Source organism: Pavona decussata, unplaced genomic scaffold (genome assembly GCF_977016875.1).
Source record: "Pavona decussata unplaced genomic scaffold, jaPavDecu1.1 SCAFFOLD_5, whole genome shotgun sequence".
NCBI classification, from domain to species: Eukaryota; Metazoa; Cnidaria; class Anthozoa; order Scleractinia; family Agariciidae; genus Pavona; species Pavona decussata.
The window spans coordinates 255429-270736 of NW_028145429.1; the positions used below are offsets into that span (position 1 = coordinate 255429).

The window sequence follows — 15308 nt, forward strand, 5'->3', positions numbered from 1 at the left end:
TGTGGGTAGGGTAGGTTCTATTTCAAAGGATCTAGGAAGCAAAGCAACAACCACTCCGAGTTTGTTTCAAATATATACTTTTATTTCATTCATTAAGCAAAATCCTGAATATCGCCAGCAAAGACTGGGCATTGTTAGCCTGTGTAGTAAACAAACTGCTCTAACAATCGCCCCAGGCTGTCACGCAATGATGTGCAATGGAGCATAATTCAAGTTTCAAGTTTCAAGTTTTATTAAGTTTTTCAAACGTTACTTACAAATGAACACCGCCTGCAAATAGCGAGCTAATCTAGGCAGTCGATGTTAAGGACATACATAACCGAATTACTATATACTTAGTATCAATATACTCAGTATCAATATGCATAATCATTATTGTTTTAGCATTATTGTCACCATTGTCATTGTCATCATGCTAGTCATTCTGTAGATGTAAGTTTATTCTGACTTTTACCAATTTAATTATCAATAATTGTTACTTTCTGAGTTGACGTGATGATTGGACTACAAGCGTGGCTTAATGTTTACCACCTTGGTGACAAAAAGGTTTTTTGCTACTACGCGCGAATAGATTGTAGATGGCAGGATTTATTTCTAAAACGCATTTCAATTATTAATATTCTTACAGAAATATGACATTCAATAAGAAACCCCCAAATACTACCAGCTTTATCAACTTGTACTGTTGTTGATTCAGTAACGCTTAAAAGCAATTATAAAAGACTGAGAATGGTTAGCCTGTGCAGCGTGAAAAAAGCCTCTTAGAGGTATCCTGAATGAGTCTGTCCATTACCGTGATATGCGATAAAGTGAAAGCATCTTATTTAAAATAAATTAAAACTATCCAATAAAAGAAGTTAAATAGTCCATAGGCAACAATAAAAGCTATTATTTTGGCTTTTTCAGTCTTACAGGAATATGACATTCAATAAAATGGTTAGTCTGTGCAGCGTGAAAAAAGCCTCTTGGAGATATTCTGACTGTCCACTACCGTGATATGGAATAAAATGAAAGGATCTTATGTAAAATAAATTAAAACTATCCAATAAAAGAAGTTAAATAGTCCATAGGCAGCAATAAAAGCTATCCTCGCCACAAACTCCACATCATAAATCTTTTTAGTGTCGCCATCTTGAGATGGCGACTTGTCTTTGTTTGTTTTAAAATTATATTCACTCTCCGCCTGCACTCTGTTGACTTCTTTTCGTGAATATAATCCACCCATGAAAGGTGTGTAATCACTTGCTAAGTTGGACGATGAACTTTGCAGCTTTTTTGTAAGAAATGGGGATTTGATCCATAAGATGCCTCTCTGTAATCAGAAAAGTAGGCATAAATTACAATAGTGCTTTCTTTTTTCCATGACCCCAAGAGGGGAAAATGGGCAGGAATAAATTTCAGTAGAATAAAATATAAATATTAAGTGCGTTCATATTAAAGATGCCATGCGTAATAAATGGGGTTTGATGGCAAAGAAAATGTGAATAAGGACCTTGTTTTAAGTTTAAGTTTATTAAAAGATTTAAACACCTACAAAGAGAAGATAAGCACTGCTCGCAGTTAGCTAAAGCTTTTCGAGGCGAGTAGTGGTTTTGACGCATAACAAATAACAGCAGTTCAATCGTACAGAATTTAAAAGAAATAACTTACAATACAGTAGCAGGTAAAACAAGAGAATAGGAAATTAATTTCAAACACATTTTAGCACTGCGAATGGATTGGCTTATGACCTTATGCACCTTATTTTCTTTGCCCCCATCTGGACTAAATACAGCCTAAATAGCTTTGAGCTACTTTGCCTGTAGCAGGATATGCAGACTTCCATTTTTCTTAACCAGGTATTGCCGGTTTGATCTGATAGTTTTTCGAAACTCGCAAAAGAACTGCTTTACAGACTCGCTTGTTAAAGAGTAGTTTATACTATGGTAAACGCGCCGAAGGCCTTAGGCCCTAGAAAAATTTATATTTAAAAATTGAAGCTTTTTGGTAAAAGATTCGAAAGGGGTAAACCGGAGTACCCGAAGAAAACCCTCTTGAAGCAAAGATATCACATCACACCACTTTGGAAGGAGGCGAGTGCTTTCACCCCATGCATCACTGCTCCTGCTCCCCTAAACTCACATTCACACGGCCGAGGAGGTGTTTAAATCGGTGCTACCATACTTAATTCAAGGAAATGGTTATAAAACTCGACAAACTTCTCTGTTATATGTTTTTGTTTGCCTTTTTGGCCTTAACCCTGCACAAAAAACAATAGAATTTGGATTTCGAAGCGTTTCTGTGAAGATATTTAACTATGGTGTGAACGTTACTGTAAACAAAGGATTGTGCAGGGTCACGGCCCTTAATTCCAACATAAATAGCAGGTTTCCAAACCAGTCCCTCAATTGACTTTAGTGCCACCGAGAAACAACTCTCGCTAGCGCCCAGGGTCCAGTTGTTCAAAGCCCGATGAAGCTAATTCTCGCTTAACGTAAACTTTGATTCGAGTTTAATTACTTATTAATGAAGATTCTTCAAACACATTTTTGTTCCTCAGTTTGCCTAAAACTTTTCATTATCGTTAACTTAAAATAAGCTGAGAATTATGTATTCTTCAGTGATAACACAGGCAAACTCAGAAAAAGAAATTTCAAGTGCTCCTATCAGGAGTCGAACCTAAGACCTTCTGATTACTAGTTCGGATGCTCTACCACTGAGCTACAGGAGACTCGTGGGAGCTAAGGCCATTTAACTAGGTTCATAGGACAAACATCCTGCGTACTGGTACTTTGGAATGTAAATGAGTAGCATGCGCGCAATGACAATTAGCTTTTAAAAATATTTTTAATGAGCGAGATGAACACCTCGGTTATTTTTTAACCAGAGATTAGCGTTAATCGGCTTTCGAACAACCGGACCCAAAGTGGGACTTGAAACTGGGACCTCAAGATTTCAGAGATTTCAAGACGTCTCTTAACTCCACTTGGCCACGCTGCCTTCTCCCCAACTATAATGTCCAACATGGCGGGAAAGCCTTCAAACGGTTGATTCAAAACCTTAAATAGCTAAGAAAGTTTATTGCAAGAGATCTGGCGACGGAACGTATTCAGAACAGTTAATTTTGCGTCGTGTGGTCCCCTGCATCCAAAGGTTTTGTAAAGTTTATTACCTTTGCCCTTCCTTTGTGTATAAGGCCAATAAATTCCAGCATTGTACACAGAACAAAAAAGAAAGATGTCATGAGGTACACATCAATGGCCTTCACGTACGAAACTCTCGGCATGGTCGAATTTACCGCGCCCCAGATAGTTGCTATGGTGAGAAGAGTTGTAATGCACAGGGTCACACGGGCAGGTGTTGAGTGACTATCAACAAACAGTGACAGCCACGCTACTAATACCACTGCTATACAAGGAATGTATATTTGTATGACGTAGAATCCCATTCTCCTCTTGAATGTGAAGGTTACTTGAAGAACCGAATACTCGCCTGGAAAAGAACGACAAAAATTTAAGGAGATTCCACGACATAGGATTCACACTGAACTTAGTAGACGATGATGATGATGATGACGATAATGATGATTATTATTATTGTTAGTAATGTTATTATTATTATTATTATTATTATTGGTTGCTTTTGTGAGAAGAGTTGTAATGATCCGAGTCAAGTAGCAGCCTCAGAGTATGTAGCATCTGTTAACATCTTTGGTCCATTAGCCCAACAAATAAAATCACAGGTGCACAAGCCACCAGACAAAAATGAAATGCACACTGTACAACGGGAGATGTGCCACGTGAAGAATCAATATCTGAAGGAAAAACTTGATGAGGTGAAGTGCTCGGTTTCTGGAAAAACTCTGAGAGCTGTGGACCTTGTTATCCAGAAAGGTGCCTCTAGTTGGCTTACCGTTCTGCCAATTAGAGATATGAACTTTGACCTAAACAAGAGTGAATTTCGTGATGCTGTGAAACTCAGGTACGACTGGGAAGATTACGGGTATGTTACCCCAACGCTGATTCTTATAGAGACCTGGAACTCAAGCAGATATACAAGCAGCATGAGAACGACAAGAAGAGATTGTATACGCAAAGAGTGATGGACGTGGAACAACATTTACACCATTAGTCTTTACAACAACAGGCGGCATGGGAGAGGAGTGCAAGAGATACCATGACAGGCTGGCAGAGCTAGTCGCAGTGAAGAAAGGAGAGAACTATGCCACCACTGTCTCTTGGATACGTTCTAAAGTCTCCTTTGCCATCCTTAGGTCGGCTTTACTCTGTCTTAGAGGGTCAAGAACAGTTAGAAGAGCAATTAGAAGCAATGTTCGAGAAGCGGACTTTGAATTAGATAGATGCCTCGCCAAAATCTAGGTCCTATGATTTTTACACATACTTTTTCTTGTTTCTTTTCTTTTTGTCTCTATTATTATTATTATTAAAAAAAAAATTGTCTCTTTTTTCAAAATAAAAAAATTGTCTCTATTATTATTATTATTATTATTATTATTATTATTATTATTATTATTATTATTATTATAACTGTATCTAGTAGATTTTACTCTTGTAAATAACAAAGTTATTATTATTATTATGCGCAGTAAACCTATCTGTATGCACAGTATAAGAAAGCACCACAGGGCGCGTAGCGTAACCTGTGAGCCAAGCGAAACTTAAAATAGTACGTTAAGTAGAGGATCCAACAAAGCACAAGATGCGAGATTGGATATCCATGCACGTGGATTCTGGGAGCAACGACGATTGGCATTCTTTGATGTATGGTTTGCCACCCCAATGCTGAGTCGTATAAGGACCTGGAGCCGCAACAGATCTATCCTACGCACGAGAATGAGAAAAAGCGCCTGTACTCAAGGAGAGTTCTCGACATTGAGCATGGAACATTTACACCTTTGGTCTTCACTACAACCGGCGGAATGGGCAATGAATGTTTGAGATACCATAGTCGATTAGCGGAGCTGATTGCTATCAAGAAAGGGGAGCAATATGCCAAAACCATGTCATGGATCAGATGCCGAATTTCATTCGCACTGTTAAGATCTGCACTCGTCTGTCTTAGAGGTTCTAGGACATTAAGAAGAATTCAACGTGACATCAAGAACGCGGACATTGGCATTGAAACTGCAGAAGGGGCCATTTGAGAGATGCTTATCTTGTTTATTTTTTTTCTTTTCTTTTTATCATAGACAAGTGGAACTGATTTTAAAATGCCGAATTTAATTTTTTTTAAAAACTTCATGACATTTGTCTTTTTTTCTTTTTCTTTACGCTTGAAAATATTATCTTTCTTTTTAATCGGAATGAATTGTGAATAGGTTTTTTTAATAGCTCTTTTTTATAGACTTTTAACTTATTATAGCAATTTGTGTGGAGTATTTTAATAAAGAATTATTATATTTTTAATTAAAAAAATTATTATTATTATTATTATTATTATTATTATTATTATTATTATTTCAGGGATAATGATTGAGTCAACGTCGTCAGAAATAAATATCCCAACTGACAGGAAACGAACGATATTGAAAATTGCCCTCGTTTTGCTTCGTGTTAGATTCAAAGGTTTTGTGTTCAAATATCATAACTAAGCCTTTTTATGTAACATGGTTGGTGTTTAAATGTACCCGCTACATAGTCTACTCGCTGTACAGCGGTTGTCATCTTCTTCATGTAGAATTGCGCCATTTCTTTATCCAATACAACGACTCCTGGAATTGACTTCCATTTATAAATCAGATGCTGCGTGGGGTATGCATCTAAAACGAAAAAACAAAAGACGTTAATTTCGGAGAGCCTATAAACCATATTGACACAGTGTTTAGGGTGTTTATAAGACGACTTCAGATTGCAAAAAGAAGTGACAAATGCTTTGCTATGAAAGAAGGTGAGTTTATAGACTAGTTCATTTGTCACAATCAGTTTGCCATATGAAGACGCGTTACTTCTGCTCATGTGTAACCCCGCCTTCTGCTCCCTTGATCGTGAGTTAACAATAACCAATCAGGAGGCTGAGTCAGCAAATTGTCTTTCTTAAGATTTTCTTTTTCATTTGCATCTAGATAAGTCTTCATAAGGAACCTTTTATCACACTGTTATCATACTCTCGGAATCATAAACAAATAATAGTAATAACGAGGGATGTGCTCGCAGCGTTACACGAACCCTTCCCACATACTGAGAAATTTCTCCCAGGCCTCCCCTTGCTTAGTCCGATTAAAAACCGAGACAACTTATACACTAAATGACAAAAACGTTATTGTTTTCTTGATAAGGTCAGAAACACAGCAGCAGAGAGATACTTACAACTAACAATGTTCAAGGTACATTTTTGTTCATCCATGGGGAAAGTACGGAACTGCATGTGGCACCTCGCCAGTACAGTTGCTCTACAGTGAAAAAAAGTCTTATGGTTACAAAAAACAACGCAAAAAACTCATGGCTCGATTTTGAATTCTATTAAAACAACAATTTCTATCAATGGCAGTCAGAATAACCTTTATCTGCAGCGGTCTACTCAAATGAGAAACTCTTTCCTAAAATAAGCACGAGTCACTAATTAGAGGAGACATGCAGGCACAGACTTAATATATCCCAAGTAAGCCGCAAATTATGATTACTGTCTGATCAGTGTAGTCCTGAGAGGGCAGGCCACTGACATTGACTGATGTTTCGATCAGGACCCGGTTGTTCAAGGAGCAGATAACACTATCCAGTGGATAAATCGCTATTCAGCAGACAAAATGAACTCCAACCAATACATTTTATCCGCTGGATAGCGTCTTATGCGTAGCTGGATAAAGTTACCCGCTCTCTTTGAACAACTGGGGCCAGATCCGGCTGCAACGGCGTTAAAATATTGACTAACCAGCAAGCGGAAGTTAATTAAGTAGCCTTTAATTTAATGACTGTGTTAGCTTCATGTAAACCCACCCAGATTGTCACATACCAACCTTGTTCCCCAGTCCACTTCTCCGTTGGCAGATATATCAAGTTTGTGATTGGTTGCTAGTACATTGTGCATGTATGATTTGGTGGCGTCCGGGAATATCGTATCTGGGACCCAGAAGTAGTCAGCGGGGTGTTTAGTTCCCATTGTTAGAGTCAGTTTGGACGTCATGTTATGAGAGAGCCTTGCGTCCTGCCAGTGCTGCCGAAAAAACATGTCCAGTCCGAATTCCTAATGATAAGATAAACGTTACACTGTAAAACATCATAATAAACCTTTTAAGAACCCAGTGGATCTTTGAACGGAATTTCTGTGGTTTGAAGCAACTTTTTTCAATGTTAGTTTCCTCGAAAATCATTCACATTAGCAAGATTGCTGTCCATATGATTGTCATTGGTATGCACTGTCTTGCAGTTTGGCATGGTGGCCAGGAAGGAACACAAGCCCGATAGCTAGGGTACACCTTGAACAAACTGGTGTAACTGTGTGCTAACACGGTGATAGAGTAGCATCGTACATAATGCTTCCACAAAAACCAACATTTCCAAATTCCAATTCGACCTGCAAACAGTGAATGGAAGAGCCACCCAGTGGAATCCACTAAAAAATTCCTAATTCCCATTTGACAATACCTGATTTCTCTTTTAAATTTTTGTCGGATTAGGAAATGGGAGAATGTCGGATTGGCTGATTAGAAGAAATTAGTTGGAAAGGCGTGATCATAGACAGAGTGAAATACTTATGTTAATTCTAATCCTGAAACTTGGTACCGGCCTCAGTGATGTTCATACTATTTAGTCATCAGGCGGGCGTTTCCCGAAGGTCCCGAAGAGTTTACGGAACCAAGAAGTATTTTCTGCCATTTATCAATTAAGTACGGAATATATTGGACGATTAAATAAGTTCAGAACTTTTAGTTCTTCCAATTTTTCAGACAGCTATTTACATTAAAGTGCGTATTGTTATCAGGTGGAATTTTTTTTAAATGAGTTATTTTAGTTACATGACTTTTAAAAAGAACTTGTGACAGTCATGTTAATCTTATAATTCAAAGTCCTACACAAATGTTTTGTATTTTATAAGTGTTGTCCTCTAGTTGATTGATTCTTCTGGTCTTTCAACAATAGCTCACGAATTAGACATGCCTCGCAATTCTTGCTGACCTTGGCTTGGACCACCGTGAAAATTCCAGTTCTTAGTTTGTTGTCGTTGAACTGTCGTTCTTTCCAAGTTTTTCATTGGATACCTGTTATTTTAATGTGTGGTCGTGTAGGTTTATTTGGGTTTTCTTAGTTGAGTAGTAAATGGAATTCTGAAAGTTATCACGGTAAGTTAACCCAAACATGTCTACAAATCTGAGTATTAAATTGTGAACATTAGAGCTTGTAGTCAGTCAGTTGTCAGACGAGTTGCTAGTTGTCAGTCAAGTTGCTAGTTGAGTACAACTAGAGTTTGTTGAGCGATGCAATAGTAGAAGAGCATTTGTAAATACAATTTTGTCAAGTCAAGTAAAGAAATCACGAAAATGTAATTCAGAGTCTTGGTACCTCTACGCTTTACCCAAGCGAGTGTTCAACAGTATTATGTAATCCAACAATATTCTGAGTATTAACGTTTAAATGTCAACGATTCAATCACAGAATGCATGAGATTAGATAACCACTGATTCTTACCATTTCTACCTCCTTGATATTTGCAAATGATGCAACTGAGATACTAACTAGGACTTCAACAGGACTTCCTTGAAAAATAAAGATAAAAAAAATCTTAAAAATTTGCCATAGCCACTAGCTATCAGCCAATAATATCTACATCCCTACAACATACATGTAATATGGAGAATAAAAAACGTATTATTTATTTATTTCGCTATTTGAAATACCTGTATAGTTTGGTCTAAGCCGCGTGTCATAATCATTAAGTAGATATTGCAAATCCTCACTTATCTTCTTATCCAAAGAAGACTCAATTCTGCTGAAACACAACACGTCAGTAAAATCGCTAGTTTCACCATAATAGTATAAATTACAACCAAATATTATTTAGTGCGCAGTTTATATTTAACCGTTCAACTCTGAATTGAGCAATGACCACAACACCAACAACAAAAGTTATAACTGCTTGAAACAATTAACTTGAGTTTTCTGCCCACCAAAGCTCGAGAAAATAACTAAGAGTGTATAAAGGAAACGCCCTTTTCGGATAAATAAATTCTGGTGTATTGACGTAATGAGTCGACCTTGTTTACAAGGTACTGATTATCTAGGACATATACTTTTTCAGTTTATAATAATTCTGATTAAATATTAAAGTAAGTCAATGACAAGGAGTGCCAAATTCCAGAAGATTCTTTTCAACCCACTATTACTGTTTCCAAAATGGAAAGCACGAGATGTTGTTAGTTGTTAACAATGTTGTATACTAAGCCGAAAGCCATCAGTACAATTTGAGATTCAGTAAAATAATAAAATTGTATATTTGTTGTCGTGAGCCAGGTGTCTGGTATATGGCTTGTATGGATGTGGTTTAGAGGGCCTGATTTTCTCAAAAGGCCCGGCGCATGGCCATTATTTACACTTAAACGGCGTATGAAACATCTCGATTAAAAGATGATTTCTTTCAACCCTATGAAAGCACCTCTTCAATTGTTCCAAATACGTTATTTCTTACCCTTGAGAAATACTCTGCTCTGACAGGTTCAAGATTAAAAGACATAACTTTAGAGAAAAGATATCCGAGGTAACAAACACCATAATTATCTCCTACAGTGCTTCACAGTTTTTTTCTCAATCTAAAAAGATAAAATATAAATTTAAGATCATAACCAGACATTATTTTTATTCATACTAGTAACACATATATTACGATATACTGAGGTAACTACTACGAAAGCAGGATCATGATCAGAATCACAAAGGGAAAGCCACCTTCCTTCTGTTTGTTGTGGAGTTAGTTTAAAAACCTGGCCAGCCACTGAATCGTTTGGGAGATTAAACAGCTGGCTCGCGGAATCGACAGTCGATTAGACAATCAATTAACGGAGTTGCACTGACGGTCTCAAACACGTATGTCCATTAGTCCCGGGGTTTTACTTTCTTTTGCAAGTCTTGAGAGCAGATAGGCTTTCTTTTGCGGAAGTGTCGCTTTCACATATATTTTGCCGCTCAGTTTTTGTGCATTTTCATGAACTAAGAAACGTGAATAGTAGTCACTGTACTCAAGAAGGTTATCTGACATTTGGGAGGAGTAGAGTGTTTTATAAAGCTTTTTCAATTTTTTTTTCTGGCTCATTTACATACTCATTTTGTTGATTTGTTCCGTGTCTAGTTTGTTAATGTATTCTCGGCCGTGTGAGCGTTTTTATAAGTTCATAAAATACTTGTTACACCTTTCGTCATGTTCGCATCACCTCGTTCTACTTCTTAATTATTATGGCACTGTTGGTTTTGATTTTTTTCAGCTCAAGTTTAACACGTTCCAAACTATCCCCAAAAGTTATGTCATAGGGATTTTGATTTTCATCAAGAAGAACATTTTGTTCGCGAAGTGAGACTAATTCCTTTGATCGTCTACTCTTTGCGATTCGCATTTAGGGAATCGAATACATAAGACTCTAATCTCCATTTTGATCATTTCCCAAAAGAGGTTCAGCTTGTCTTTGGTGAGGCAATGTTTTTTCCTTGAATTAAGCTTTCTTTACTTGTCATCTGTCTCGGCTGCAATCTTCAGTAACAATTTGACAATTAGAATGGAACAGCAATTCGCTCACTTTGGAGAAAGATGTCGGGAAAAACTGTCAAATATGTGGTATTTCAGTCAGGATAATGATTACAATAATACAAATTCAGGTGTTGTTCTCACTAGGCGTCATGAAATAGGCGACGAAAGGCAACTGAGGTTGAGGTTTTTCATTTTTTGACAAAAAAGGTTTGCCGTGAAATGCACTCGGTTTGTATACTGATCAGGCTGGAAGACATGTTTAGTCTAGCTTCACAGTAACTTTCGCGTGATAGATCCTTAGAATTACGCTAGTTGAGTATTACCTGGAAAACTTTTTCCTTTTCTTTTCAGTGTCAGTTTTGTCGCTTACCTGGATAGCTCACCTGGGAGTGTTCCTGAACACACAAACGCTTCTAATTAAAGTTGCAGTACAGTCTATTTTTTCAGCTTCATAAATTTATTATTTGTTGATTTTACAGCTCATACCTTGTGGTAAATTAAGAGCACATAATTGAAAATCATTCTCACGGATTCATATACTGAAATAATAAAAACTCAAGATTTACAAGATTTGCCTTCCATAAGGCGAACAGTTTGGGCACAGCTTGACTTTAATATGGGAAACATTATAAAAACAAAAATTCCCTTCAACTTTTGTCAGTTTATATATTCGATTTTTTAAAAATTCCCAACATAGAAACACGTTTCCTAAGGGTTCGAAAAGATGCTACAGAACTTTTTGCTTTAGGCATTAAGATTTCGTTGTAATTTAACGACCTGAGTGGTGATTTATTGGTTTAATCGGCTTTTTACAAGAAAAAATTTTAGAGATTGAAATCATGATCAATATTATTGTGTTTTGTCCAATGAAGGTATTTCCAAGCAGTTATCCGGAACAGAGCTAAATTATTTTTCATTTACTAGTTTTTGTGATAAAAAAAAAACATTGAAGATAACTTGAGGAAAATCTCATAAAAAATCGCGTTTAGAATTCATTTGGCATTCTGATTGGTGGAATGCAGGTTTTTAAAATAATATAAAATGCGAGCAATTTGTTCGTAATCAGAACTTTTAGTTTAATCCTTATGTTTTCTCTTCAGTCTCCCTCATCACTTCTTCCACTAATTTTTTTCCATTTTTTTATTTGTTTGAAAATTAATCCTTTTAAAGTGACCTGTCGGCATTGATCAGTCTTTTAACTCAACTTGTAATTTTTAAAATTTGGCACTCGTACAACTTGGATTGCAACTATAGATCAAACTACTGAAATTAAATGTGTTCCATTCATCTAAGGTTCAACAAGCCGCTTTTTATGAATCCAAGGGCCTGACAAGAAATAACTTTACGAAATCGTTTGTCACATGGTGTAACCTAAGTGGGAATGTTGCCGAGCACTATGTCTAAATGGCGTCCAAGCTATGGAGACTGTATCATAGGAAGACCAAGATCTGCAATCAGCGCAACTCCCTTGAACGTATTTTGGTACGTTTTTACCAAAACCCGTGACCCAATAAAATCCATCCAACGTTTACATAGGCGTTTGACCAGAGCCTTACTTTCTGCATAATCACTTCGCGCGATTCAACTGACCCTTAAATGGGCTGTTGCCATGGTGATTTCCGAGAGTTTTTGATCAACACAAAGCGGAAGTTACCACTAAGTACCTATACTCCAGTCGTAGCTAGACATAACGAAAGTGGGACATCAAGAGGAAGGTATCAAGCAAGGTATCAAGTGATTTTATCAAAATTTCTGTATCGGTAAAAAAATAAACAAAAACAGATCACACGGCCTGTTTAAAGACACCATGGTTTTAGAACCCTTTCTAAAGATTTTGACGTGACTACTGCGTGGGAGGACCAATAAAATTTACTCTTAACTTGTTCATGAGTTCAGTTATAGTTCGACTGGGTGACCTGTGATGTCATTCTGGATAACAAATATAATTTACATTTTTATTGCCGGTTATTTTATTGTTTTTTTTTGTTTTTTTTTTTGGAAAACACTTTTTTTTTTGTTAATTTTGGAACACTTTAATTTTTGTTCAATATGCTAAGCACCATTAAACTGTTATGAATTTGGCACTTTATCACTGTTTCTTGCTATCCGTGTTATTGTTTTTGTTATTATTATTTATTCAAACAATATCTACTTTCCTTCAAAACGTGATTTTAAGTTTTTTTAATGAGAGAAATTTACAAATCTTTCTTGTTGACTGCATATTTACCGCAGTGAACATTTGAGCAGTTGTTCAGTCTAAAATTTGTCTTAAATGGTTTTTTCAATCAACTTATTTTATATCCCGTCTGTCTCCCTATGGCCAGGATTTACGTCGCGCTATAAAAACCAAAAAGTCATGACAATTTGCCTCTTCCTTCATTGGTATAACGCTCCATGTCAAAATACTATTTTAACATGCCGAACGGTTTAGATTTTTAAACGAACAAACAAATTCTAGCCAAGGAAAATAGTTTGAGTAGTCCCCGCTATCCAACCTCCATGCAAGCCGAGCATCCGTAACAATTAAACAAACTTCCCAAGGGCTACCCTGAGAGGTAAAGTTTTTGTCAGTATATGCACTCACGAAGACCGACTTAAATCTGCCCAGCCAGTGTGAACTGTCTAACTTAAAAATGATATGACTGGAGGTTTAAATCTGCCCAGCCAGTGTGAACTGTCCAACTAAACGATGATATGACTGGAGGTTTTGTCTGAGGGTGGACTTGATAGGAAGTTACGAATTATTAAAAACAAAATGAGAGATAAAACGAGAATAATAACAAAAAGTTTATTTTTAAATTATAATTGAAAACTCCTCTATCTTTTTCATCTTTGGTAACTCTGTTTTATCAGTCTATATGCGTCATAATCTCAAGACCACACTTTTTAATGTAGAATTATCGCGCCAATTCCCCACCACGGAAAAGACGCCTTACTGGGAAAGTTTTTAACCGCTTTGTTTAATTTCGCAAGAAACCCTTGCATTGGAAAGTTTGTGCGCTTGCTTATTTTTTACCCTTTTTAATTAAAATATTAAAATATTACAACACTAGGAATAAAATCAATTGAAGTTTTCCCGGTGTTTATGGTTTACTGGAAAAGTTGAGGCAACACGAGGCCACACATGTTTATAGCAACAAAAACTTGCTGTGTTTGCATAAATGTCAACATTTGTCAAAATGTTTAAGAGAACATGTACTCTATTACAAGAAAAAAGATTGAAAAGAAAGAAAATAAGAAAGTCTTTAACATGTCAGGTTTGATAAGTTCAGTAACATTCACAAAAGAAAATCAGTAAAATGAATCTCAGCCGAGTATGTCGCCGCTTTACTAAACTTTTGTAGGGCAGCTTGTTTTTGACTCTAAAACCCAAGCAACTTTCAAATTGTGCCAAGGAGAGCAATAATTCTTGTGGTTTTCTTAAACCTGCATGTTTTCGTCCTTCGTATATTCATTAATCCCAAGGTAAACATGGAGCGTGTTCCTCCTTTTGAAAATAAACAGTCTACCAGTCATATATGGATTTAAAACAGTTTACGTGTCTTTCAAAAGAGACTGATACATAAGCTAAACTATGTTAAACATTATGTGTTTAACTTACCGTGAGTGAAATATTCAGTCTACGGATCTGAACTGAGTTGCTCTTCGTGCTGAAACTTTGGTCGCACTTAAGCTTCAATGGAATTTTCCTTCTGCAAGACGTCTGCGACTTCAAGTAACACGTGTACTGACCAGCTGCGATTTTAGTACGATATCATTGTACGTTTTCAGGGAAATCCTGTAAATTTGCATCAGGCTTTCAATGTTCGAAATTCTAGCGATCTCGTAGCTTCCCTGGCTCCAGAGGTTCGTTGTATAAAAAAATCAAAATTAACAAATAACCGCATCTCGTTGCCGCGATTCTCTTACTCGCGGAAAAAAAAATCGCAGCAAAAAATCGGGTAAAAAAAATCGCCCATATCGCGGTAATAATCGCGCGGAAATCGCCCATAGTTTACACACGCATTTTAAAAGTGCAACTTGAGCGAAAAAAAACTGGACTGAACTGACTCTGTTCAATGTTGAATTAAGATTAACGGAAATGTATACCGTCAAATTACATCCACCTCTTCGTTAGCCTTCGGCAGTCTTCGCCCCGCGGCTTCGAGAACTTTCGGAAACGGTTAAGAAGCCGACTGAAACGTTCGCATGATCTTCGTACATTCAGTTTGAAACCATCTAAAAAGTTTGAAAATAGAACATGTACAGCGTATAAAAGTAGTCAATTAAATATACGATTGCTTTAGACCTTGATTGTGTTCAGCTCGATCTCGGTTGTTCACAGTGCAAGCCGTAAGTCGCACAACCCTCGTTATTTTCGGATTCATTAGCAGACACTTAATAGTATCAATTGCGGGCAGTTGAAACGTGTAAGGAGTGATAAATCTGAAGATTTTTTCGCAATAAACTAACATAGATCAGTGAAAATCAGGTTCAGTCAATGACTTTCTCTCTTTGGTTGTCTTGAGATACCTGCACTATCTGAGATTGTTTGACTTACAATGTGGAATTACGTTCAATCCCTGAAAACTACGACTAACGACGTTACGGAAGCAACGTAACGGGCCGTTGCAACATAGTTACTCGCAGTTTTGCCAGAA

General features: G+C 36.8%; 1 protein-coding gene across 7 annotated transcripts; it reads right to left on the reverse strand.

The window, feature by feature from the left end:
- Positions 1 to 66: 66 nt before the first annotated feature.
- LOC146489582 (gamma-aminobutyric acid receptor subunit rho-1-like) lies at positions 67 to 15297 on the reverse strand. 7 transcript variants are annotated; one of them, XM_085105113.1, is made up of 9 exons: positions 14270 to 15297; positions 9619 to 9739; positions 8831 to 8922; positions 8622 to 8689; positions 6953 to 7179; positions 6306 to 6388; positions 5627 to 5758; positions 3152 to 3471; positions 67 to 1312 (listed from the first exon to the last, which is right to left on the reverse strand). In XM_085105113.1, exons 2-9 carry the CDS (start codon positions 9699 to 9701, stop codon positions 1019 to 1021), a joined length of 1299 nt encoding a protein of 432 aa, XP_084961239.1. In that variant the 5' UTR covers positions 9702 to 9739; positions 14270 to 15297; the 3' UTR covers positions 67 to 1018. The 7 variants fall into 7 exon arrangements, with proteins under 7 accessions (XP_084961239.1, XP_084961248.1, XP_084961250.1 ...); XM_085105122.1 differs by lacking the exon at positions 9619 to 9739 and having other exon boundaries at positions 8831 to 8919; XM_085105124.1 differs by lacking the exon at positions 9619 to 9739.
- Between the last annotated feature and the right edge of the window lie 11 nt (positions 15298 to 15308).

What these genes read in the sequence shown, in the direction of transcription:
- LOC146489582 (XM_085105113.1), bottom strand. Translation starts at nt 9,701, where the DNA reads ATGGTGTTTGTTACCTCGGATATCTTTTCTCTAAAGTTATGTCTTTTA. An exon ending in GCGAGTAGACTATGTAGCGG is followed by an intron (nt 3,472 to 5,626) that starts GTACATTTAAAC and finishes GTTCTTTTCCAG; the next exon opens with GCGAGTATTCGGTTCTTCAA. An exon ending in TACACAAAGGAAGGGCAAAG is followed by an intron (nt 1,313 to 3,151) that starts GTAATAAACTTT and finishes TTCTGATTACAG; the next exon opens with AGAGGCATCTTATGGATCAA.